The 22,438-nt window shown below is 56.8% G+C and overlaps 1 protein-coding gene across 1 annotated transcript in view; it reads right to left on the bottom strand.

Annotated features, from left to right (window-relative positions):
• The window catches only part of CAPN2 (calpain 2), a 44,910-nt gene extending 31,543 nt beyond the window's left edge, over positions 1 to 13,367 (bottom strand). The window contains exons 1-2 of the mRNA XM_062210440.1: positions 13,095 to 13,367; positions 9,272 to 9,341 (exon numbers count right to left, since the gene is read on the bottom strand). Coding sequence (XP_062066424.1) covers positions 9,272 to 9,341; positions 13,095 to 13,331 — 307 coding nt within the window. The 5' untranslated portion in view covers positions 13,332 to 13,367. The remainder of the gene's footprint in view (positions 1 to 9,271; positions 9,342 to 13,094) is intronic.
• Between the last annotated feature and the right edge of the window lie 9,071 nt (positions 13,368 to 22,438).

Below are 22,438 nucleotides of genomic sequence, written 5' to 3'. Positions count from 1 at the left end.
TGTGGCTTCGTGAGGCTGCAGCAATGCTGGAGAGTGCGCCAAGTCTGTCTCAGCACTGATCCCTGCCTGGCCACGTCCTGTTTGGGGATCTTCACTGATCAGCATGGGACTCTCTGCACTGGTGCCCAGTGACCTCCCCCCTTAACATTTCCACATTTCCCCCGGACCCCTACAGTGGTCCTCAAGGGGGCCCTTCTCATCCCCCTCCTTCTGGGAACCTTTGGCGGCATCTGTGGCTGTCACAGGGGCCAAGGCTGCTGCTCAACACAGACCACTGCACAGGACAGCTACCCCCAGGGGGATTCACGTGGGCCAAGACCAGGCAGCCCTGCTCTGTCTCAAATCTGTCTGCTGCCTTAGAGAAGCGACAGACTGGCCCAGACCTGATGGCTGCCAGGCCACCTCTTACCCTCCCTGAGACCACAGTATCTTAACACCCTGCCCGGAAGGGGCAGCACGGGGGAGGAAAGCTACATAGGAGCCCCACCTCCCACCCCCAGCACTGGCGGGAGAGGGCTTCCCTGGAGGACACCTGGCCCCGGGTTGGGGGGGGGGGGTGGCTGATGAGTCACTCTGGGCCACCTTCCAGTTACTCCCTGCAGCGTCTGGCAGAGCCCAGTACAGGTGACCCTGGGCCACGAGTTCTCCACCCATGCACATCACCTCTTTTCCTATCAGGGGCTGGGGGGAGGCCCTGGACTTGACTCACCTCCCAGCCCTTAACACACAGGGTCCTACCCCATGCCCTCCTACAGCCGGAGATGAGGATGCTGGGGCCTGCAGGTCACCCCCTAATGTGCCCGCGCGCGCGCACAAACACACACACACACACACACTGTCAAGTGGCGGCTGTGGAAGCTGAGCCCCTTCCCTTCTCAGCCGTTCCTGCTCCAGGAGGATGCCTGTTCCCTGCAGCCCTGCCCCCGCCAGGCCCTGGCCCCACGGTCACTACCCGATCCCAGGGCCCCCAGCACCTTCCTCCCCTGATCACTGCGCTGTCACAGACCCCACAGGAGGGGACGGGGGAGCACGATCCTTGGCTGCCAGCTCTGTCCCACGTGCCCGCTCTTCCAGGACCTCCCCTCCTCACCTCCTGGAGGAAGCAGGCCAGGCGGCTGCATACCTATGTACACCTATGTTTCTGACTCGCAGGGGCATTCACGGGGCTTGGCTAAGAAGGTGGTCCCTCTGGGGCGGGGGCGGCAAAGTGCAGGAGCAATGTCACACGGAGGACTGGCCTAGCAGGAAGGAATGCCGGCGAAGCTCTCAGATCCTGCTCCGCAGAGAAACAAGGGAGCCGCAGAGGCCCGGGTCCCACCGGCACTGTTCAGTCACATGGTCTTAAAGTTTCCCACCTTGTGGGAAGAGGAGAAGGACCGACACACGCCTCCCTGTTCTGACACTGTGGCTGAGAACCACAGGGTCCCCGAGGCAGGTGCCTGTGTCGGGAGAGGGGAGAGTCCCAGCTCTGTGGCATGGAAGGACCCCTGGCCCTTTGGGGGTGACACTAGGAAGCAGTGACCATCACATGAGCTCAGAAAGTTGGAACAGAGACTTCACTGAGTTTCTGGAGGTTTTCCCTGAACACCGCTTCCTCCATCACACCCTTCTCCAAAACGTCAGTGGCTACCGACGCCCAGGGCCAAGGCCGGGACCCAGCACAACGCGGCTCCATCTCCATGGCAGTGCTCCTACAGACACCAGGTCCCTGAGGATACCACGCAATCCGAGTTTGCAGACCCCTTTCTGCACATCACCTGGGCGCTCCAAGCTTTTCATGCCTGATTCCAGTATAAGCTCACCGCTTCCCGCTGACCCCGGCAGATTTTGTTATCCGCATTTTAAGAACAAAGAACCAAGACTAGAGGCTTTTTACTCAAAATGACGGCATTTATGAGTGGCAGAACCGAGAGGCCAGCCCCTAACTCTTGGACAACCAAAGCCTTGTGCTTGACCCTGATACTTGCAGGCAGTGACCGGCATCTGTGCCTTGCAGGGAGGGCTTTGCTGTGAGGCCTGGCCTGGCTCAGCTGAGCTCAGCTCAGCCCAGCCCGGCCCAGGGAACAAAGGATGGAGGCTGGATCCCAAAGCTCAGTTGTCTGCTGTGCTGCCAAATGAACGGTGGCAATAAATTACAAATTCATTGCATTCATTCGTCACATTGCAAGTGCTCAACAACCACAGGTGGCCAGTGACTACCTTACTGGGCAGTGCAGATCCAGAACATTCCATCCCTGCTACCCATTCTGCTTCAGTGCTGGTCAAGTATCTGCACACACCTGCTGGCCAGGCCAGCCAGAGGCAATGCCAGCCACCTCCTCCTGGGCGCCATTGCCCTAGGTGCTGCCGGCCATGACCCCTGCAGACCTCAGGCCAGCTTGCTTCTGAATGCCCTGGGAGGGGCCCCTCTGTGGTTGATACAGTTGGGAACTGAAGCTGGACACCTGGACAAGGCACCCAGGACCTTGGAGCAGACATGTCCTTGCTCATAAACAGGCATCCAGCAGGAGCTTGGGGAGGGGGGATGCAGAGTGGACTCGGGGGCTGCAGGGGGGGTGACAGCAGGTTTCAGAGTCACAGAGGAAGATCTGACCCAGCTCTCTCATCTCAGAGCCAAGGGGACAGAGGCCACAGCGGGTGAAGCGAGTGGCAACGCTGAGGGAGCACCTGCCCAGGTGAAGTATCCCCTCCTCTGACAACCACCCCTGATCCCAGGGCCCTGGGTAGCAGCTGGGCCCCAGGCTTCAGGGGAAAGTGTGTGGGGACAGTCTCCTCACCCCTGCTGCCACAGCCAGGGGTGACCTGACCTTCAGACACCTGACGAAGCTGCAGCCCTGTTGTCCAACGGCCACAGCTGGTGTGGCCAGGCCAGGGTCTCTGGGTACCAACAGGGCTAGGGTTCATCCCTGCCCTGTTTTTGAACCAGATGAGTTGCACAGAGAGGGCAGCTCAGAGGAGTGGCGGAGCAGCCACAGGGGCGAGGAGAAGCCAAGGGGAGACTGTGTGACTCATGGGCCCCATGTCTGCCCCAGAAGTTGGGGTGCTGAGGCTGATGGCCGAGTGACCATTTTCAAGAAAAAGAAAAAAATATTTAGGGGCCGGTACTGGGGCGTAGCGGGTGAAGCCGCAGCCTGTGGTGCTGGCATGCCATAGGCACTGGTTCAAGTCCCGGCTGCTTCACTTCTGATCCAGCTCTCTGCTGTGGCCTGGGAAAGCAATGGAGGATGGTCCAAGTTTGGGCCTGCACCCATGTGGGAGACTCAGAGGAAGCTCCTGGCTTCAGATCATCACAGCTCCAGCCATTGCTGCCAACTGGGGAGTGAACCAGCGGATGGAAGACCGACCTCCCTCCCTCTCTCTCTCTCTCTCTCTTTCTCTGCCTCTCCTTCTCTCTCTGTGTAACTATTACTTTCAAATAAATAAATGAATCTTAAAAAAAAAAGAAAGAAATATTTATTTTCTCCATCAAACCAGCCAACCCCAGGGTGAGCACTTGGCCTAGTGGTTAAGGTTCCAGTTACACCTTGGTCCCACACTGGAGTGCCTGGGCTTGATAACTGGGGCTCCGGCTCCTGACTCGGGCTTTCTGTTGATGCTGATCCTGGGAGCCAGCAGCGATGGCTCAAGCAGTTGGGTCCCTGCCCCCACGTGGAAGACTGGGATTGAGTTTCTGGCTCCCAGCTTTGGCCTGACCCAGCACTAGCTGGCAACTGGGGCAGTGAACCAGTGGATAGAACATCTCTCTCAAGTAGGTAAGTAAAAACTAAAAAACAAAAAATCAAAACAGCCAGCACCTATATTCTAGTATTCTTAACTGCACGCGTTATTGTAAGGCGAATTCCAGTAGAGGGTCATCCTCCAAGATCCCCGACTGGCACGCCTGAAGGCCACCACAAACAAGACACGACCGAGGACCTGTCACAGCCAAGAATGCCGAAGACGACAGGACAGCTCAGGGTGGCGAGCTGCCCTGGGGGGACCGCGGGACAGCAAAAGGACATTAGGTGAAGACATAGGCAAACCAAAGTGCGGCCTTTGAGGATGGCGTTTCACCATTGTACCCAGTGCTCTCTATTGCCGTAGACGCTAACTACAGGGGAGACTGGGTGTGCCATGTGCAGAACCCTCGGTTCCGTCTTCTCAACTGTCCTGAAGTTTTCAGTTGTTTTAAAATAATAAGTCTAACATATTTAAAAAGTACAAGTTGTAAAAGCAAAATTGTAAACGTGTAACTTAAAGATCATTAAAAAAGTTATTTAAAAACATTTATGACTTCAGCTTCTGAAACCGAAGAGTGTGCATCTGCCCCACACCCTCATGCGTCCCCCCTCCCCACACACTCCTCCCCCTGGGTGCTACAATCACGTGCTACCCAAACACAGCTCACCCATAGGTCCCATCAGCTTTTCAAAGCACGAGGGTCTACTTTCCAACCCAACTTATCTCCTTTTTCTTTATAAGATTTACTTATTTCGAAAGTCGGAGTTACAAAGAGAGAGACTGACTCTTCCACCTGCCAGTTCACTCCCCAAATGGCCACAATGGCCAGAGCTGGGCCAGGTTGAAGCCAGGAGCTTCTTCCGGCTCTCCCACATGGGTGGCAGGGGCCCAAACTCCTGGGCCATCCTCCACTGCTTTTCCCAGGCCATTAGCAGGGAGCTGGACGGGAAGTGGAGCAGCTGGGACACAGTCGGCATCCAGACGGCATGCTGGTGCTGCAGGCAGCGGCTTCACTGGCTATGCCACAGTGCCGGCCCCAAGTCAGTTCCTTTTTCCTCCTTTTCTTCTTCTTTGACATCTTCTTTCTCTTGCACATTTTGGTGGAAGGACTTTTCACGTGGCTAGACTCGGTAATAACCAGTGGCCCCTGGAATCTGTGTAGGACTCCCCAGCGTGCCAAGGGGGTTAGCCTACACTCCTCACCGTGCTGGGAAGGGCGCATGCTTATCAGAGATGCTCCTCAACTCATCACAAACTGAAAAGACCCTCAGTCAAAAGCGCATTAATATGCCTCGCTTACCCCAAACGTGCTCGGGACACTTACAGCAACCTACGGTTGGGCAAAACCACCTGACACAGCCCTGAGGATCCCAGGTACCAAACACGGCACAGGGCCCTGACTGAACGGCTGCCCTAGTGATCGCATCGGTGGCTGCTGCCTAGGGTCTCAAGGAAGGCTCATGGCTCCTGTAGTCCAGGGACACGTCCAGATTCAAAATAAGAAGTGCAGTTTTGGGGCCGGTGTTGTGGCCTGAAGTGCCAGAATCCCACATGGGCGCTGGTTCTAGTCCCAGCTGCTCCACTTCCAAGCCAGCTCTCTTCTGTGGCCTGGGAAAGCAGTAGAAGATGGCCCTAGACCTTGGGACCCTGCACCCACGTGGGAGACCCAGAAGAAGCTCCAAGCTCCTGGCTCCAGGCTTCGGATCAGCGCAGCTCTGGCCGTTGCGGCCATCTGGGGAGTGAGCCAGCGGATGGAAGACCTCTCTCTGTCTCTACCTCTCTAACTCTTTCAAATAAATAAAATAAATCTTTAAAACAAAAAAAAAGCAAAGAAACAAAAAAAGAAGTACAGTTTCTGCTGAATGTGTATCAGTTTTGCACCATCACAAAGTCAAAATAAACCACGTCAGGTCAGCATTGTGGCCCAATGGATTAAATCGCCACCTACGACGCTGGCATCCCATGTGAGCACCAGGTCAAGTCCCAGCTGTTCCAGCTCCCTGATGGTGCAGCTGGGAAAGCAGTGGAAGACAGCATAAGTGCTTGGACCCCTGCCATCCACGTGGAAGACCCATGTGTGGAATTCTAGGTGCCTGGCTTCAGCCTGGCCCAGCCCTAGCCGCTGCAGCCATTTAGGGAGTGAACCAGTGGATGGAAGATCTGTCTCTCCCTCTAACTCTGCCTTTCAAATAGATAAATAAACCTTTTAAAAAATCAGGTCAAGCCATTGTAAGTTATGGATGTCTGTATCGCTGTTTAACTGACGAGAAAGCTGGGGCTCAGGGATACTGGGTAACCTGCCCGAAGTCACACAGGCAAATAAGGGTGGAATCGCAGTACTGGAAACGTCACCTTCTGCAGTGCTACTCCCACTGGCCCTGCCTCTCCCCACTCTGTGGTGCTGAGCAGATGGGAAGGGCCAAACAGCTCCTCGTGGGTATCCTGGGGGGCCCAGGGGACTTTTGGGGATGGGGTCAGGGTGAGCCACCCTTAAGGTTCCTGGGGAACTCGGGGCTGCACTGTTTCAACAGCTCAGACAGCACCAGCAGCCGTGGTCTCTACCCCAGGAAGCCAGGGCCGGCCAGGGCTAAGTCCCATGTGCCTTCCAGGCAGGGTTAGCAGCCTCAGGGTAGGAGAGGTTCAGCATTTGAACCTGCTGGTCCCTGGGGGCCATTCCAAGCAGCAATCACCACCAGCAACTGCAAAGCCACCCTAGCACCATCTCAATTCTGCCGGTGACTCACCGTCAAGGCAGCCCTGCAGACACGACCTGCACTGCTGAGCCTTCCAGGAAAGATGAGGGATACTTGCAAATAACCACCCGTGGTCAGTAACAGTAAAGGCCACAGAGGATGTCACCTTCACAGGTGCCCTGGGGCACCCGAGTGAGTGTCAGGGTGGAAAGGGCAGGAAGAAGAAATGGATTTTTCCAAGGACTGCTCCTTAGCACAGCACCCTGGCGATTCGGAGGATGCCAGGGTCACGGTCGGAGCAGAGCTCATCCCCTCCAGCATCGTCAGGGGCGTGTGGCTTTCCAAGTGCCCGCCCCTCTCCGTGCCTCCTCTGCACGATGGCGATGAAGTTACTTCTGAGTAGGGACGACCGCATGAGCCAACGTGGAGAGCTGCTCCACGAGCTGCTGCACACGCGACGGGCAGCGCTGCTGCCCCGGGTGGGAGCCAAAGGGCGATGTTGTGGCCCTCGGAGCTCCCCCACGGGAACGAGGGCAGCTGGGAGGGAGCCAGGGCAGCCTCACCACAGCCCAGCGCCACTCCTCAGGGGGCCTCTGGGCCCTCCTCTTCCCTCCCTGTTTTTAGAACGCTGAGGCTCTGACTGAGGACTTGGCCACCGTCTTCCAACCACACACAGAGCCCAGCCTCCTGTCTCTGGCCACGTGGCGGGTGTTGCTGCCATGGCCCCTGGTCCAGATGCTTCTGAGCCTCCTGGGATGCAGCGACGTCATCACCCCTTCACCATCCTAGCCCAGATGCCAGGACCAGGGCGGGAGTTCAGTAAACCACGTTTCACAAGCAGCCATCTAACCAGGTTCCCCTCTAAAATAAAAGGCCGGGAGAGCAAGCTGGCCAGCGTAGCACTGAGTACGAAACAAAGAAATGAGGCAAACCTTGGAAACCCCAGGCCAGGGGCCGGCCCTGCAGCGTAGTGGGTTGAACTGCCACTTGCAACGCAGGCGTCCCCTGTCCGAGTGCTGATTCGGGTCCCAGCTACTCTGCTTTCCATCCAGCTTCCTGCTAATGTAGCAGGTGCTGGTTCAAGTATTTGGGTTGTTGCCACCCATGTGGGAGACCTGGATGAAGTTCTGGGCCCAGCTCCAGCTGTCATGAGCATTTGGGGAGTCAATCAACAGAAAGGAGGTTTCTCTATCTCCCTCTGTCACTCTGTCTTTCCAGTAAGTAAATATTTTTTAAAAAGAGAGAACTTACAAGTTTCTGAGAAATTTAAAAACTTCAAAAATGTTTACATTTCAGTTTGGTTTGCTGAGTCCAGAGGGGACTTTCTCCCAGGAATGTAAGCTTTGCCAGTCTCCTCCACAAATGGCGTGCTGGTATTTAAACAGAACTCCAACCACGCACTTGCTAGTTGCAACCTGCCCTTAAGAGGCTGATAAACCTTGAAGTAGATGTTTCGTCTGGGTATGTGTTTAGCAGGTGCCATGTTTGTCTCCATTTGCTGAAGTCCCCAGGATTGTTCAAAGTCTCCATCCACGGTAGTCTTAGGAAATTCCATCCTAAGCAGTGGGTGCTCCTGGAGCACCCAGGCTTCCACCTGTGGGTGGGAGAGTGCACGGGAAAGCGGGGGTGTGCTTCCTGCAGGTCGTAACCTGCTCTAGCATCTTAGCAATCTGCACAGCGCGAGCTCTCCACAGCGGGCTTCTCAGCCCAGCTCTGGGTCATGTTCTCCCTTGAGGGCCATGCGATCCTAATGACTCACACAGAACTTGACACCCATCAGGGCTGTGTGCTCTGCCTGGGGCTGCCCCCAGGATGAGACATCCAGGGGGTTCTGGACATGGAAATGCTAAGCTACCCAGGGAGGCAGACAAGCCCTGGATGCCCCATCCCTCCCAGTGCCCCCTCTGGGAGTCTAGCTCAGGGGTTAAACACATGGGCCCTAGGTTAGACTGTATTTCCTGCTTCGCCTGTGTGAGAACCTCAGTGTGCTCATCCATAAAATGGGAATAATCGTGGTACCTTAGAAACTTTGCGAGCAGAGCTGAGTGTCTGGCAAATAGCACATGCTAACTGTTCCTAACTGTCACAGCTGTTACTAGAGTGTCAGAGCCCCCGTGAGTTGAAAGAAAAGGAACTATAATTCCAGCTAATCAATTTTGGGATTGATGGATTTATTTGGGGAGTCAGATGGCAGGAAACAGGTTTTTGGTTTCTCCGAGCCGGTATTCTGTTCCAGTAATCACAGGTTCACAAAGTATAAACTTACAGAAAAATGGAGGGTAGCTTCCAAGAGAACTTAAGTAATGGTCATAGGTCCCGCCCTGGGGACTTCATAGCAAGCCTGGGGCTTTCAGACCAAGGCTGGAGGAGCCCTCCCTCCACAACCTGGTCCAAGACTTCCTCAGGCAGGGGATCCAGACACCTCGTGACTCACACCTCAGCCACTCAGCGGCTTTGCTCCAGTGAGCACCACAACCCTACAGCAGCGCGGAGTGATAACCGCGACGAGCCGGCCTGCAAATACCGAGAGCGCTTGCAAACGCGAGAACGCCTGGTGCCTGAACTTCCTCTCCCATGGTGCTGGGTTTCCTCTTCCTTTACAATGAGTCATCTCCCCCGCTTCCCAAACCTCAGGGGCGGGGCGGGGGGGTCCTCCCTCTGGGTGTGGGCCCCTGGAAATTCCGGCCTAGGACAGCCCAGGGACCAAGGGGAAAACTACAGAAGCCCTCCTGACCTTGGCCGCATGCCCAGCGCGGGGCTGCAGGGAGGACCCCCGCCCCAGAACCAGAACTGCCACCGGCAGGGAAGGGAGAGAAGCCGCAGACCTCCCCTCACCCCTTCCCGGGTCCGTCACTCACCCAGGGCTCCCTGGCAGATGTCTGTGCGGGTGGCTCCTCCAACGATGAACTGGGGCTCAGGGCTCAGCTCCTGCGAACGAGACCCAGAGGGTGCCGTCAGCCAGCAGGCAGCTGCTTCTGCAGCTAGGACACCCGAGCTGCCGGCGGGGGCCTCGGCACCCCTCTCTCCCCCATGCAGTCAGCGCTCTGTGTGGAGGGATCCCTCGGACTCCTGCTCCATGGGCCCCAGGGAGTGGGTGGGGGCTCCTCCACCCTGCTGTGTCCCAGGGAGTCCAGTCTCCTCCACCAGACACTGAGACCCTCTCCTCTCCGGAGCTCCCCGACCCCTCCTCTGGTCCTGGGCAAGCTGTTTTACTTCCATGGAATTCCTCCATGTCTCAGCCTGACCCCTCCTTTTCTACACTGCACCATATCTGGCAGCTCCTTGCCACCTCCTCCACGGAGCCCTCCTTCATAGTCCAACCCCCAGTGAGCACACAGAGCAGGGCCTAGGCTCTGGCCCTTCTGAATTTTTCCCTAGGCTGGGGTACCTGAGTCTCCGATTCTTCTGTACCTGCTGTTTAGTAAATACTGTGCTTGCAGTTTTACCCTTGGGGCCCTCTCTGGAGCACAAGACCGGTTCATCCTGGTTTCACAGAGAGAGAGACACACACAGAGGGAGAGAGGAAAGAAGAGAGGCAGACAGGCAGGCAGGCAGCCCTGGGCGCTGAAGTTAAAGCACAGCTGCACTCCTGCTGGGCCCTAACTGCTAGGAACCAGCTCCAAGGGCATTGCAAGCAGCCCGTGGGGGAGCCAGCCCTGACTCATGCCGGCCCCTGCAGTGGCCTCTCTGGGTGCGTTTGCGCTCCACCCAAGGCCACGGAGGAAGGCAGCGTGCGTGTCCAGGTTCCTGTTGGCCTTTGTGGCGTGATCCGTAGGCATCTCACAGCTGGTCGAGTGCTGCGCGTGTGCACCCCACCCCACACCCCACACCCCAGGCCGCATGCCCCACGCCGGCTACCCTGGCTCAGGCAGCACAAGCTCTTCTGTTGCACAGCACATTCCCTTCGTTCCTCTGCATTGTCCCCTCCCTGCTCAGATCTGTCTGTCCCGGCAGCTGGGAGCGTGTGTGTGTGTGTGTGTGTGTGTTAGGGGGTGGGGCAGTGACAGGGACAATGAGAAAACTCCCCCGGCTCAGATCTGTCTGTCCCGGGAGCTGGGCTGAGGGTGTTAGGGGGTAGGGGAAGTGACAGGGACAATAACGCTCTTTTGCTGGGGCAAATGAAGCCAGCTTTGCCCAAGGCCCGCCAGCCAAGAGTTCACCGGGCAGATGGAGCAGACCGGGCTCCCTTAAACAGCACTGCATGCCACTCCTGAGGCTGCCAGGCGCCTACAGGGACTTTGCCCACAGCACTCGGAACGCTGGGCCTCGTGCACAGTGAGTGGGGGGTCAGCCTCACTGTGGGATGTGACAGTCAGAGGGGGCGGCCCCAGGGCCTGGGCGTCTGCAACCTCATCCTGAGCCCTGGCTCTGGCACTGTGTTACGGGTCCTTTGACCCTGGCCTCAGTGTCCTCACCTGCACAATGGGAACCGGCTGCACAGGAGGACACTGAGGGTTAAAGGAGGCACCTGTATTGCACTCCATAAGTGTTGCCCATTGTTTAATCATCACTGGCTTGGAGACAGGACATGTGGGGGGAGGGGGGGCTGACCGCGAGCAAGCCACCTGGCTCCCGGGGACAATGCCCCCCCCCCCCCCCCCACCTAACGGAGGTGCCACCGCGGCATCACACCGGCTTCCTCTTCACTGCGCCCCGGGCACTTGCACCTCACCCTCACCCTCACCGGGACTTCATCCACTTCCTGCTGAGCCCCTGGACCCACCGGGAGCCTCTCTCTGAGCAACAGCGGTCCCTCCTCCCTGCCAGGCGAAACCACACCCAGCCCTGGCCGCACCCCGAACTCTCACTTCCTCAGGGACCCTGCTTCACTGTCTTTCCGCCTTTATCTCCAATCCCTTCCTCTCCAGTGACTCAACATGGAACATATTCCGTCATCGTAACACACCCCAGCTGCTTCCAGCAGTGTGGCCTCTCGGGCCCCAGACTCATTCACTCTCTCTCTCAGATCTCCATCTTCACGTCTGCTTCCCTCACCTTGGAGCCTGCTGCAACCTGGCCTCTACCCTGGCCCTCCATGGAAACTGCTCTGCTGCGATGACTTGCTAACATCCACACCCAGTAGAAATGCTTCTGTCCCCCTGCCTGCCCCCAGCAGCGCTGGAGGAGTGGGAGGAGGCAGTCAGAGCAGCTGTGAGAGGGGTCCAACATGCTCAGACCGGACACAGCCCTGGCTGCACCCTGCACACCAGAGGGACTCCAGTAAGCAGCTAACCTCCCCCAGCCTGTTTGCTCACCTCCCGTGCACTGCCTGCCTGCCTGCCCCACACAGGGGCCTGCCCGTGGCCCTGGAGCTCTATTTCTCGTCTGGAAACTCCAGCTGTTAGGGAACTTGTCTCCTCTCACCCACCTCTAAAATCGTCAGAGGTACAAACTATATGCATGGCATTACAAACAGTAGGTATTCAATAAATGCTTAATGAATGAATTAAAATCAGCGAAAGAGTGCAAATTCATTATGCAACCCAGACTGTGCTACATGACTGCAAGACAAACACACTTTGATAACTAGGATTTCATGGAGGGCTCATTACAAACTCACATCCACTCATTCCACGGTCATTTTCTTTTGGGCTCACTGATGCACCCTGAGTGTTTAGGACAGTGCCAGGTATGTTATAGGCACTCAATAAATACTGTTGAATGAGTAACGAACGTGGAAGGGCACTGGGTACATATTGCATAGGGATGTGCCGGACTTCCTGCCGTAGCAAGGGCAAACACACGGCGGCAATTACTTGTACACATTGTAAAAAAACCGCTGTGAAGGCCAGCAGGGAGAATGAGGAAAGGGGGAAAGGCATTGCTAAGGATGGGCAGGAAAGACCACTTGGGGAGGGGCCACGTGGCAAAGGCCCAAAGGGCGAGCGCAAGGCAGACTTGGGTGAGAAGGCCAAGGCAGGGGAGAAGGGAGTTAGCATTTAGGCGTCACTGCTGCTTCCAGCCCTGGAGAGGTGGCAAGGCAGGGTGAGTGCTGGGCACTTCCTGCCGCTCAAGGCTACCCAGGGGCTGGACTGGGAGCACAGGAGACCCGCCCCCGTGGAAGCTGGGGGAGGCCCCCTAGTCTGGGTGTGGGGGCCGCAGGGGCAGAGTGGACAAGCAGGTCCGAGAGCAAAGTTGTCCCAAGGCCGGAGAGACCTCGAGGGGCAGCACAAGGGGGCTCTGAGGTTCCTAGGGGAGGGTCGGGGGCCAGGGGGACCACGACCAGGAACCCGCAGCTCCTGGGAACACTTGCTGTCCGCTGCTCCTGTCGCGGGATGGGCTCCCGCAGCTCCTTTCCGCGGATAAACAAGCAACTCCGGATAAAGGTAGCGGGCCCCTTGGTGAGGTCGCCCGCATATATGATCTGCATTTCTCGCCCAATACGCAAGGTCCCCATTGGCGGCCCACCCTGGGGCGGATGGCACCTCCCTGCAGCCCTGAGGGTTCCACCGGGCCTCCCTCCGGGCACCACCTGAGTTTTTGTGGGGTTCCAATGGGCCCCCGCCCCGTGACCACAGCCCTGAGGGTTCCCCCCGGCCTCCCTCCGGGTGCCACTCGAGTTTTTGTGAGGTCCCAAGGCGAAGTCCCCGCGACCCCAGCCCGGGAGACGCAGCGCGCGGCCGAGGTCCCGGGCGGGCCGCCCCGCGCCCAGCCCCGCACCCCCAGCCCCGCACCCCCTACCGTGGGCCGCTTCCACTCGATGCCCCGAGTCTTGCTGGAGTAGGGCCCCAGCTCCTTGAAGCCCAGCGACGAGGGCTGGGCCGGGAAGGAGGGGTCCTGGAAGAGCGTCCCGGCCTCCAGGCACGCGTCCCGCAGCGCTTCGTAGTCCTGGTTCAGGTACTTGACGGCCCTCTCGTGCGAGCCCAGCCCTTCGGCCGCCTCCCGGTCCCTGGCCAGCCTGGCCGCGATGCCCGCCATGGTCGCGGCACTGCGCGGGAGCCAAGTGTTGGCGAGCTGGGGCGCGCGGCCAGGGCCCGGCGCGCTGAGCGGACTGCGGGCGGGCGGCCGGGCGGGCGATGATTCACCGCGGAGAGCGCCGCGGCCGCGGGGTGTGGCCTGGGCCGCTCCCGGCCTGCTCGGCGCCGGCTCCGGACGCCGACAGCCGGGGCCTGCGGAGCGCGGAGCCGGCCCGGCGCGGGTGCTGCCACCTGCGGCCCGCGAGCGGAATGGCGCGGGCCGGACAGAGGCTACACCTCGGCAGCTCCGGCCAGGAAGCGGATCCAAACCTCCAGGACACACCCAGAGTCAGGAGGGGATCGGCGAGCCGAGCCGCGGAGCCAGGCCAGCGTCCATCGCTTGGGCCCCGGCTTAGCGGTGTCCTGCCAGCAACTCCGCCAACAAGGTGCTGCTCGCTACCGTCCCATCTTACAGATGAGAAAACTCAGTCTCAGAGACTCGAAAACCCGGGGCTGCTGGTCCCAGCCGACGAGGGATTCTCAGCCGCCAAAAACACCGTGCTCCAGTGCTGCTCAGCTACTTGGTCACGAAGCCCGCTGTGCCACTTGGTGGGAAGAAGAGGAAGCGCTCTCCTCAGTTGAATTTGCGTTTCCCGTAAACAAGGAATGCCTTCCTAAGTGTATGTATGTCCCCAATACGGCATGAGTCCTTATACTAACACAGGGAGGCCTTCTTTCTCTGGAGCCCAAAGTAACTGAATTAACTTTGGGAAAGTGCTTAGAACAGCACCTGTGTGGGTGGCTACCGGGGCCACTGTCTTGGGGCCCAGTCTGTGATTATCACACACAGAGAATCAGGTGTGAACCAGAGGCTGATCGGGGGAAGGGGTGGCCCCTCTGCCCTCCACCCTGGGAGGAAAGGATGTGCATTTTTTTTTTTGGACAGAGTGGACAGTGAGAGAGAGAGACAGAGAGAAAGGTCTTCCTTTTTCTGTTGGTTCACCCTCCAATGGCTGCTGCGGCCGGCACACCGCGCTGATCCGAAGCCAAGAGCCAGGTGCTTCTCCTGGTCTCCCATGTGGGTGCAGGGCCCAAGCACTTGGGCCATCCTCCACTGCCTTCCCGGGCCATAGCAGAGAGCTGGCCTGGAAGAGGAGCAACCTGGACAGAATCTGGTGCCCCGATGGGGATTAGAACCCGGTGTGCTGGTGCAGCAGGCGGATGATTAGCCTAGTGAACCGCCGCGCCAGCCAGGATGTGCATTCTTTCCTTCAGTGCTTCTCAGCTGGGGGCGCTGTCCCCCATCCCACCTCCCCACCTCGGGAGATTTTTGGCATTGTTGGGAGTTTCATTTAAGTTAAAATTAAAAATTGAGAGGGAACCAGAAAGAGTGCACGAGTGAGAGCACACGCCCATCCACTGGTTTATTCCCTAAATGCCTGCAATGGCTGGCAGCTGGGCCAAGGCAGGAGCCAGGGGCCAGGTGTAGGCCATGTAGGTGTCCCACGTGTGTGGCTGGGGCCTACTTCCTTACCATTACTGCTGCCTCCATCTGGAGACAGGAGGGGAGCTGAACGAGGACTTGCACCAGGTACTCTGACGTGAGACAGGGGCATCTTAGCTGCCAGGGAAAAAGCCCGCCCCTGGGGACACTTTTCTCCTCTCAGCTGGGGCATGGGGTGCTGTTGGTCTCTGCTGAGCAGAAGCCGGGATGAGGTTTACCTTGCCACGCCCAGGACGGCTCGCAGAGAAAGAAGTATCCGGCTCAGGCTGTCAGCAGCGCCGAGGCGGGGCCATCCTGGCCTAGGGAACCTGGCAGAACAGTTTTTCTACAGACAGGGAAATGACTTCTCCCCTGTGAAGGGGCTACTTACTGCAGATCCGAGAGAAGCCAGGTTTGGTCTGTTTGCTCGCTTGTCTCAGTAGCCCTGGCTCCAGGAGGTGGGCGTTGTGGCACAGTGGGGCACGCCCCTGTGATACCTGCACCCCATATCCAAGCACCTGCTTCTCTGCCTCTGACCCAGCTCCCTGCTAGTGCATCCTGGGGGCCAGCTGATGTTGGCTCAGGCACTTGGGTTCCGGCCACCCACGTGGGAGACCCGGATGGAGTTTTGGGTTCCTGACTTCAGTCTGGACAGCCATGGCTGTTGTGGACATTTGGAGAGTGGACCAGTGGATCTCTCTCTCTCTCAGTCTACCTTTCAAGTAGATGAAAAACTTTAAAAACACTTAAAAATAACCAAATATACTTCACTCCATGTAAATGGATGTTTCTTTGACTTCTCATTTGAGTCATCACACCTGGTTCCTTAATTTGAGTGCAATGAAACCTTTAACCCACGTACATTTTATACCTGTGAGTCATATTACCTTTTAAAAAACATTACCTTCACCTGTATTATCCCCTGCCCACTTCGCCTTGTCCTTGACCCAATGTCCATGGTTGTCCATTGCTTTGCTTGACCAAACCTTAGTTGAGTCTCTTGTCTCTAAGCATTGCTTGCCCTAAGCCCTTTAAGTGAGCACAGCAGCCCAGCCCCAGTCCTTGCGTCAGCTCCACGCAGGGAGACCCTGTTCCTTCCAGCACCTTCACCCCCCCTCCGGTCATTTCTCTCATTTGTCCCATGTCCTCTTAAGAATCTGCTCATCCAAGGCCAGCGCTGTGGCTCACTAGGCTAATCCTCTGCCTGCGGCACCGGCACACCAGGATCTAGTCCCGGTCGGGGCGCCGGATTCTGTCCCAGTTGCCCCTCTTCCAGGCCAGCTCTCTGCTGTGGCCCAGGAAAGCAGTGGAGGATGGCCCAAGTGCTTGGGCCCTGCACCCCATGGGAGACCAGGAGAAGCACCTGGCTCCTGGCTTCGGATCAGCGCAGCGCACCGGCAGCAGCGCACTGGCCGCAGCAGCCATTGGAGGGTGAACCATGGCAAAGGAAGACCTTTCTCTCTGTCTCTCTCTCTCACTGTCCACTCTGCCTGTCAAAAAAAAAAAAAAAATCATCTGCTCATCCTTGCTTTACCCTGCAACAGAAAACCCCTTTTCTGCTTGATTTTGAGATGCTTGGAGATTTCTGAGATGGGAACACTCTTCCTGTGCAATCATCTTTCCAATGAAACTCTCTCCCTGAGTCTGGATTATTTTTCTTTGATGTCGGCCATCTCCAGTTTGTAAGGCTGGGGCGTGCTGCCTGATGGACAGGCACCACTGTCTCCCCCCACCCCCACCCCGGTTCTGTCGGTGCCATTGGATGAGATGGAGATGCAGGCAGGCGTTTCTAGCTCATGGGTTTCTGGCACAGGAGTTTGCTGAAAGCATCAGAACTAAGAGGGGAGACAGCCCTTTCTGGGAGCTGTAACTCTGTTTCACTGTCTGATTTCTGTTGGCTCTGCCCTGATGTCTTCTGGCTTCTGGGAGGAAGCTTGTCCACCTGCCCAGTGGGGCAGAGCTCACACTTCTTATCCCGCCCATCTCCTCAACAACAGCTCCCTTCCGGGGGAAGTGCCTCCTCCCCAGGCAGCTGGAGGGGGCTCCCTCCCAAGTCCTTTCAGCAACAAAGGACTCGGCAGGGTGGAGCCATCATCCCGGTTAAATCAGAAGCTTTGCACAGCCCAGGGGCAGAAGAGGCTTCTGGCTCACCCCGGACTTCCACCTCCTAGCCCGGGCAATGCCCCGTCTGGTGCAGCCCTGGTAGCAGACCTTGCCAGGCACCGGGGACTCTGCACAAAAGCTGCTGCCATTCTGCAAACACACACAGTGCCTCCTGTCCCCACCTGATGGACACGGCTGTTTGCAACCTGTGTGAACCTTGCTCCTTATGCTTCTCAGAGCCTCTCACCCAGTGTCACCTTGCTGCACCTGGCAAGGCCACCTCTGTCTCTGACCGCACGGTGCCTTTCCCGGGAGCACAAGGCGTGGACAGACCCGCACTCCACCCGCACTGCAGTGGAAACCCTTCCTGCAGTGAGTCATCCCATGCCCGGGGCAGCCGGTGAGTCAGAAGCAGCAGAGAGGCTCACCAACCGCCTGGGCTTGGCCCACAGCCCTTGTGAGAAAAAAAAAAAAGAAATTAGAATGTGTGTATGTCTCAGGGCCACAACAAGGGAATCTTTGTTAACAAATATTTTCAAATGTTTAAATATTTATCAAAAGTAAAGCCATTCGGTTCATTTTCAAAGTAAGGTGTTTAGCTGTGAGTCGACAGTAACCAGCATGGCAGCTTGCGGGTGTGTGGTGCAAAGTTACAAGCAGCTGCAGGCAAAACAGTTAGGTTGCACACACCTGGAAAGCGCGCAGCAGTGGCCAAGACAGCTGAAGCAAATGCGGGAAGATTGAGCCGGCACTACTTCTTAGCCAATGAGGGGCTGGGGGAGGGACCTGCGTGTACCAGGGAATAAATTACTGGCTGAACCTGCATCTGGAGCGCCTGCCTACCGGACACCCGGTCTTCCCAGACCGTTAATGAAGTCTCATTTTTGCTGCACTTGCTCAGTCTGCGTCCGTCCTTTGCGTGGCCCTGTGAGGCTGTTTCTCACAACATTCCACAAGGGTTCCATGCATTTTTGATTAACCTCTAATTATCATGCATATTTATAGGCTATGGTGTGATATTTTAAGACATTTGGGGTTAAGCAGCTTTTTGTTATGACAACAAAAATACCCAAGGCAACCAATTTCATCAAGAAGGGAGGCTTAGGCCGACGCCGTGGCTCAACAGGCTAATCCTCCGCCTTGCGGCGCCGGCACACCGGGTTCAAGTCCCGGTTGGGGCGCTGGATTCTATCCCGGTTGCCCCTCTTCCAGGCCAGCTCTCTGCTATGGCCCGGGAAGGCAGTGGAGGATGGCCCAAGTCCTTGGGCCCTGCACCTGCATGGGAGACCAGGAGAAGCACCTGGCTCCTGGCTTCGGAAGATGCGCCGGCCGCAGCGGCCATTGGAGGGTGAACCAACGGCAAAAAGGCAAAAAGGAAGACCTTTCTCTCTATCTCTCTCTCTCACTATCCACTCTGCCTGTCCAAAAAAAAAAAAAAAAAAAGGAGGCTTATTTCTGCTCACGGTTCTGCAGATTCCCAACCCGACATCCACAGCCCCCCCCCCCCCCCCCCCCCGCCTGGTTTGGTGGCTGGCCATGACATTCTTGTGGCTGGAGCCTTGAAGTGGGGCAGAGTGTCACAGGGCAAGAGGGAGAGTGAGTGTATGAGTGTGTGTGTGTGTGTGCACGCACGCGCGTGTCCCTGTCTGTGTGGTCTCTCCTCATGAAGCCACCAGGACAGAATCACAGGAGCTCCATCCAAATGGCCCAACCCAAGCCACTCACTTCCCAAAGACCCCGCCTCCAGATGCCATCACGCTAATATCCAAACCACAGTATATTTATACAGCGAGCAGTGATTAAACTGTGATTTGCATTTCTAGCTTCCTGTCACTTTTGGAGCTCATCTTTTTAAAATAGACGACAGGTTATTGTGAGCTGTGACCACTCCTCCGTGCTGTGGAACACTGGTGTGTATCCCTGTACTAACCTCCCTCTCTGCTCTCTCTTCTAACCCTTCCCAACTTCTAATAATTGCTAAGCAGCCCATTTTTGTAGTGTTTTCCTTTAGAAGATTTTCTCCAAGTACAAAGAAAAAGAAAACTTAGAGGCTGCACCAACTCCACGGCTCTGACGTCTACCAGAGGCGCCATTTGTGGCTTCTGGAGACTCGCCGGATCCCCCATGTTAATGGACGGTCTCCACACGCCAGCTGTCGAGCCCGGTGCTATACATGCGCTGGCCCTTGATCTTCACTGCTGGCCAAGGGCCACCTTAGCTCCTCATTCTATGGAGGAGCAATGGTAGACCAGGGAGGCGGCAGCGTGTGGTGGAGGCTGGCTGTGTCCTCGATGTCCCCTCCCGGCTAAGGAGGGCAGAGGCACTGGCAGATGGCGGCTGAGGAAGAGTCCCTGGTTTCCTCCTCTGCCTCTCTCAGGGCTGCGATGGGAATCCCAGGGAGAACGGAGAGCAGGTGAAATCGCAGTTACCGTGGGCTCATTAGGAAAGAGATCCTTTCTCGTTCGGAGCCGTTACAGGGTTTATTCTTTGCTTATGACGTTTGCACGGTAATGGACAGGGCTGTTAGGTACCATGAAGCACTCAGGGGCTGTCTGAAGGGATACTGAGGGTGGAAGGAGATGGGATGCTGAGCAGAAGAAAAGTCCAGAAAGCGCGGAGCAGCCCCTGCAGCCTGCAGGGGGCCACTCAGTCTGCAGGAGCCCAGGGGGTCGTGTCCCACCCCCACCGAGAGGCTAGAGCAGCCGCTGCTGCCCCTCACCCTCCACCTCCAGTGCTGACTCTGGGAGGGGGTTTCATGGCAGGGCTCTCCCAACAATATCTGTGCTAGTAATAAATTATAGCTTGTATTTATGGTGTCCCTCACAGGTTTTTTTAATATTTATTTACTTGAAAGGCAGAGTTACCAAGAAGCAGAGGCAGAGAGAGCGCGAGCTAGCGAGTGAGTTCTTCTATCCACTGGTTCACTCACCAAATGGCTGCAATGGCCACAGCTGAGCTAATCTGAAGCCAGGAGCCAGAAGCTTCTTCCAGGTCTCCCACATGGGTTCAGGGGCCAAGCACTTGGGCCATCTTCCACTGCTTTCCCAGGTGCATTAGCAGAGGGCTGGATTGGAAGTGGAGCAGCCAGGACTCCAAGTCCAAGTGCTTGGACTCCTGCCACCAAATTGGGAGACCAGGATGAAGCTCCTGGCTCTTGACTTTGGCCTGGGCTAGCGCTGGCTGTTGCAGCCATTTGGGGAGTGAACCAGTGGATGGAAATGTGCTCTCTCTCTCTATCTTGCTGTCACTTTTCCTTTCAAATAAATAAAAATAATTTTTTTAAAAAGAGACCTGCTTTTCACAGTCCACAGAGTGGTCATCAGTGTCGAGTGACAACGTGAGATTGTTTAGGGGGTGGCACTGCCCTGGGTGCCACCATTGTTCTCGTCTACCATGGGCCTCTCTGGCCAGCACATGTCCGACAGGAGCCACAGGTCCTCCGTACTCGCCCTCTGAATACAGGTGAGTGTCTCTCTACTCCGTGGAAAGTAGTGGAGTCACCTGCCAGCACCACCCATAATTCCCACTGCAGTAACCCAAAGCGTCCCCCCAAAACGTGTTTCTAAGCCAGAAGGGGTGTTTACTAAGTGAGCTCTCACCCCCTACCCTGTCTGCCATCCACGTTGTCTTCATCCCAAGCAGAGATTCTAGAACTGACTCAGGGCCAGTGTTTGGCCTAGCTAAGAGGCCTACGTCCTGTATCAGGTGCAGCGTCTGGGTTTGAGTCCTGGCTCTGCCCCTGATTCCAGGTTCCTGCCAATGTAGGCCCTGGGAGGCAGCAGGAGATGAATCAATAGTTGAGTCTCTCTTGCCCGGGTAGGATACCTGATGGAGTTCCTGGCTTCAGCCCCACCCCAGCCCAGCCTTGGCTATTGTGGGCATTTAAGTAGTAAACCAGCAGATGGCAGATGACATATGCTGGAGTCCCTATGGTAGGGAGGCCAAGGCAGCACGCTGGCACCAGCCCTCCTAGCCCTTGGTCCAGTGCACAGTGTCCCCACAACCCCAGCCATGGCAGGAACCTGTTTCCCCAAAACTTCCCAGCAGCTGTTCCTAGGTATAAGAATCCCAGTGCCAGTTTAAATTGTGATTTAGGCAGCTCTCTCTGTCTCTTTCCCTGCCTCCCTCCCTCCCTCTCTCTCTCTCTCTAAATATTTATTCATTTGAAAGGCAGAGTTACAGAGGGAAAGACAGGTCTTCCATATGCTGGTTCAATCCCCAAATGGCCTTAACAGCTGGGACTGAGCCAGGCCAACGCCAGGAGGTAAGAACTTCCTCAGGGTCTTCCACATGGGTGCAGGGGTCCAAGCACTTGGGCCATCCTCTGCTGGTTTCCCAAGCACATTAGCAGGGAGCTGGATCGGAAGTGGAGCTGCTGGGGCTTGAACCTGCACCTCTGTGGTCCAGACTGGCCATGTGGGATGCCTGCATTATGCGTTGCAGGTGGTGGCTTTACCCATCACACCACAGTGCCGTCTCCTTTTTGTTTTGTTACTTCCCCCAGTTCTGGTCCTTTCCTCCACCAGCCGATGAACAGGCTCGTTACCTAGATGTGTGTAATAACCCCAGTGGTGCCAGCACAGAGCACAGAAGTGGGCCGGGCCTGGGGCCGCTAAGGCCCTGCTGTGCAGCCCTGAGTCTTCAGTTCCATGGACCGGGAAGGAGTTGCTGGGACAGCAAAGGCCAAGGTGGGGGCGGGGCTCAGGGACAGCCACCTGCCAGTCCTGGGTGGGATGCGACAGCCACGTGGGTCTCGGCACTTCCCCGCCCTCGGTCACCTGTGTCTCAGGACAGTCTGGACCAGTCTCGGTAGCCCTTCTGCACTCCCTGGGGCCACGCCTGCTTCCTTGGTTTGGCCTCCTTCCTGATTCAGGCACAGGGTTGAGCCTGCCTTCCTGGCTGCTCCGCTCAGGCGCCTGCCTGTACCTTTACACAGGTGCTCCGGCTTTCCTGCCCGGGCAACACCTGTGCTTTGAGCATCCACAGGGGCCATTGGTAAATGTAGCCAGGGTTTGGGGTGGAGTATCCAAGACATGTCCGCTGGCTGGGCCTCTTCCCCTCTGAGGTGGTCTTTTTCATTTCCTCCCCTCCCCTCCCCCCCCAACCTTTTTTTAAAGATTTACTTTATTTATTATTTGAAAGGCAGAGTGACACACACACACATGCACATACACACAGATCTTCCACGGGCTGGTTCATGCCCCAAATGGCCACAAGGCTGCCTGGGGCAGGGCCAGGCAGAAGCTAGGAGCCTAGAACTCCATCTGGGTTTCCCATGTGGGTGACAGAGACCCAAGCACTTGAGCCATTCCCTGATGCTTTCCTAGGCACAACATCAGGGAGCTGGATTGGAAGCAGAGCAGCCAGGAAGAGAATTGGCGCCCTACAGCATACCGGTGGCATCGTGGGTGGTGGCTTAGCCCACTGCACCACAGTGCCGGCCTGTCCACTCTTTCCTTAATATAGGTGCAGGTGACTTTTCTGTGGACGTGCCCACTTTCTAGGGTATCAACTGGCCGTCAGGCACAGCTGGTGGTGTCCGA

Source organism: Lepus europaeus, chromosome 14, assembly GCF_033115175.1.
Source record: "Lepus europaeus isolate LE1 chromosome 14, mLepTim1.pri, whole genome shotgun sequence".
Lineage (NCBI taxonomy): Eukaryota > Metazoa > Chordata > Mammalia > Lagomorpha > Leporidae > Lepus > Lepus europaeus.
This window is presented reverse-complemented; position numbering and strand designations above follow the sequence as displayed.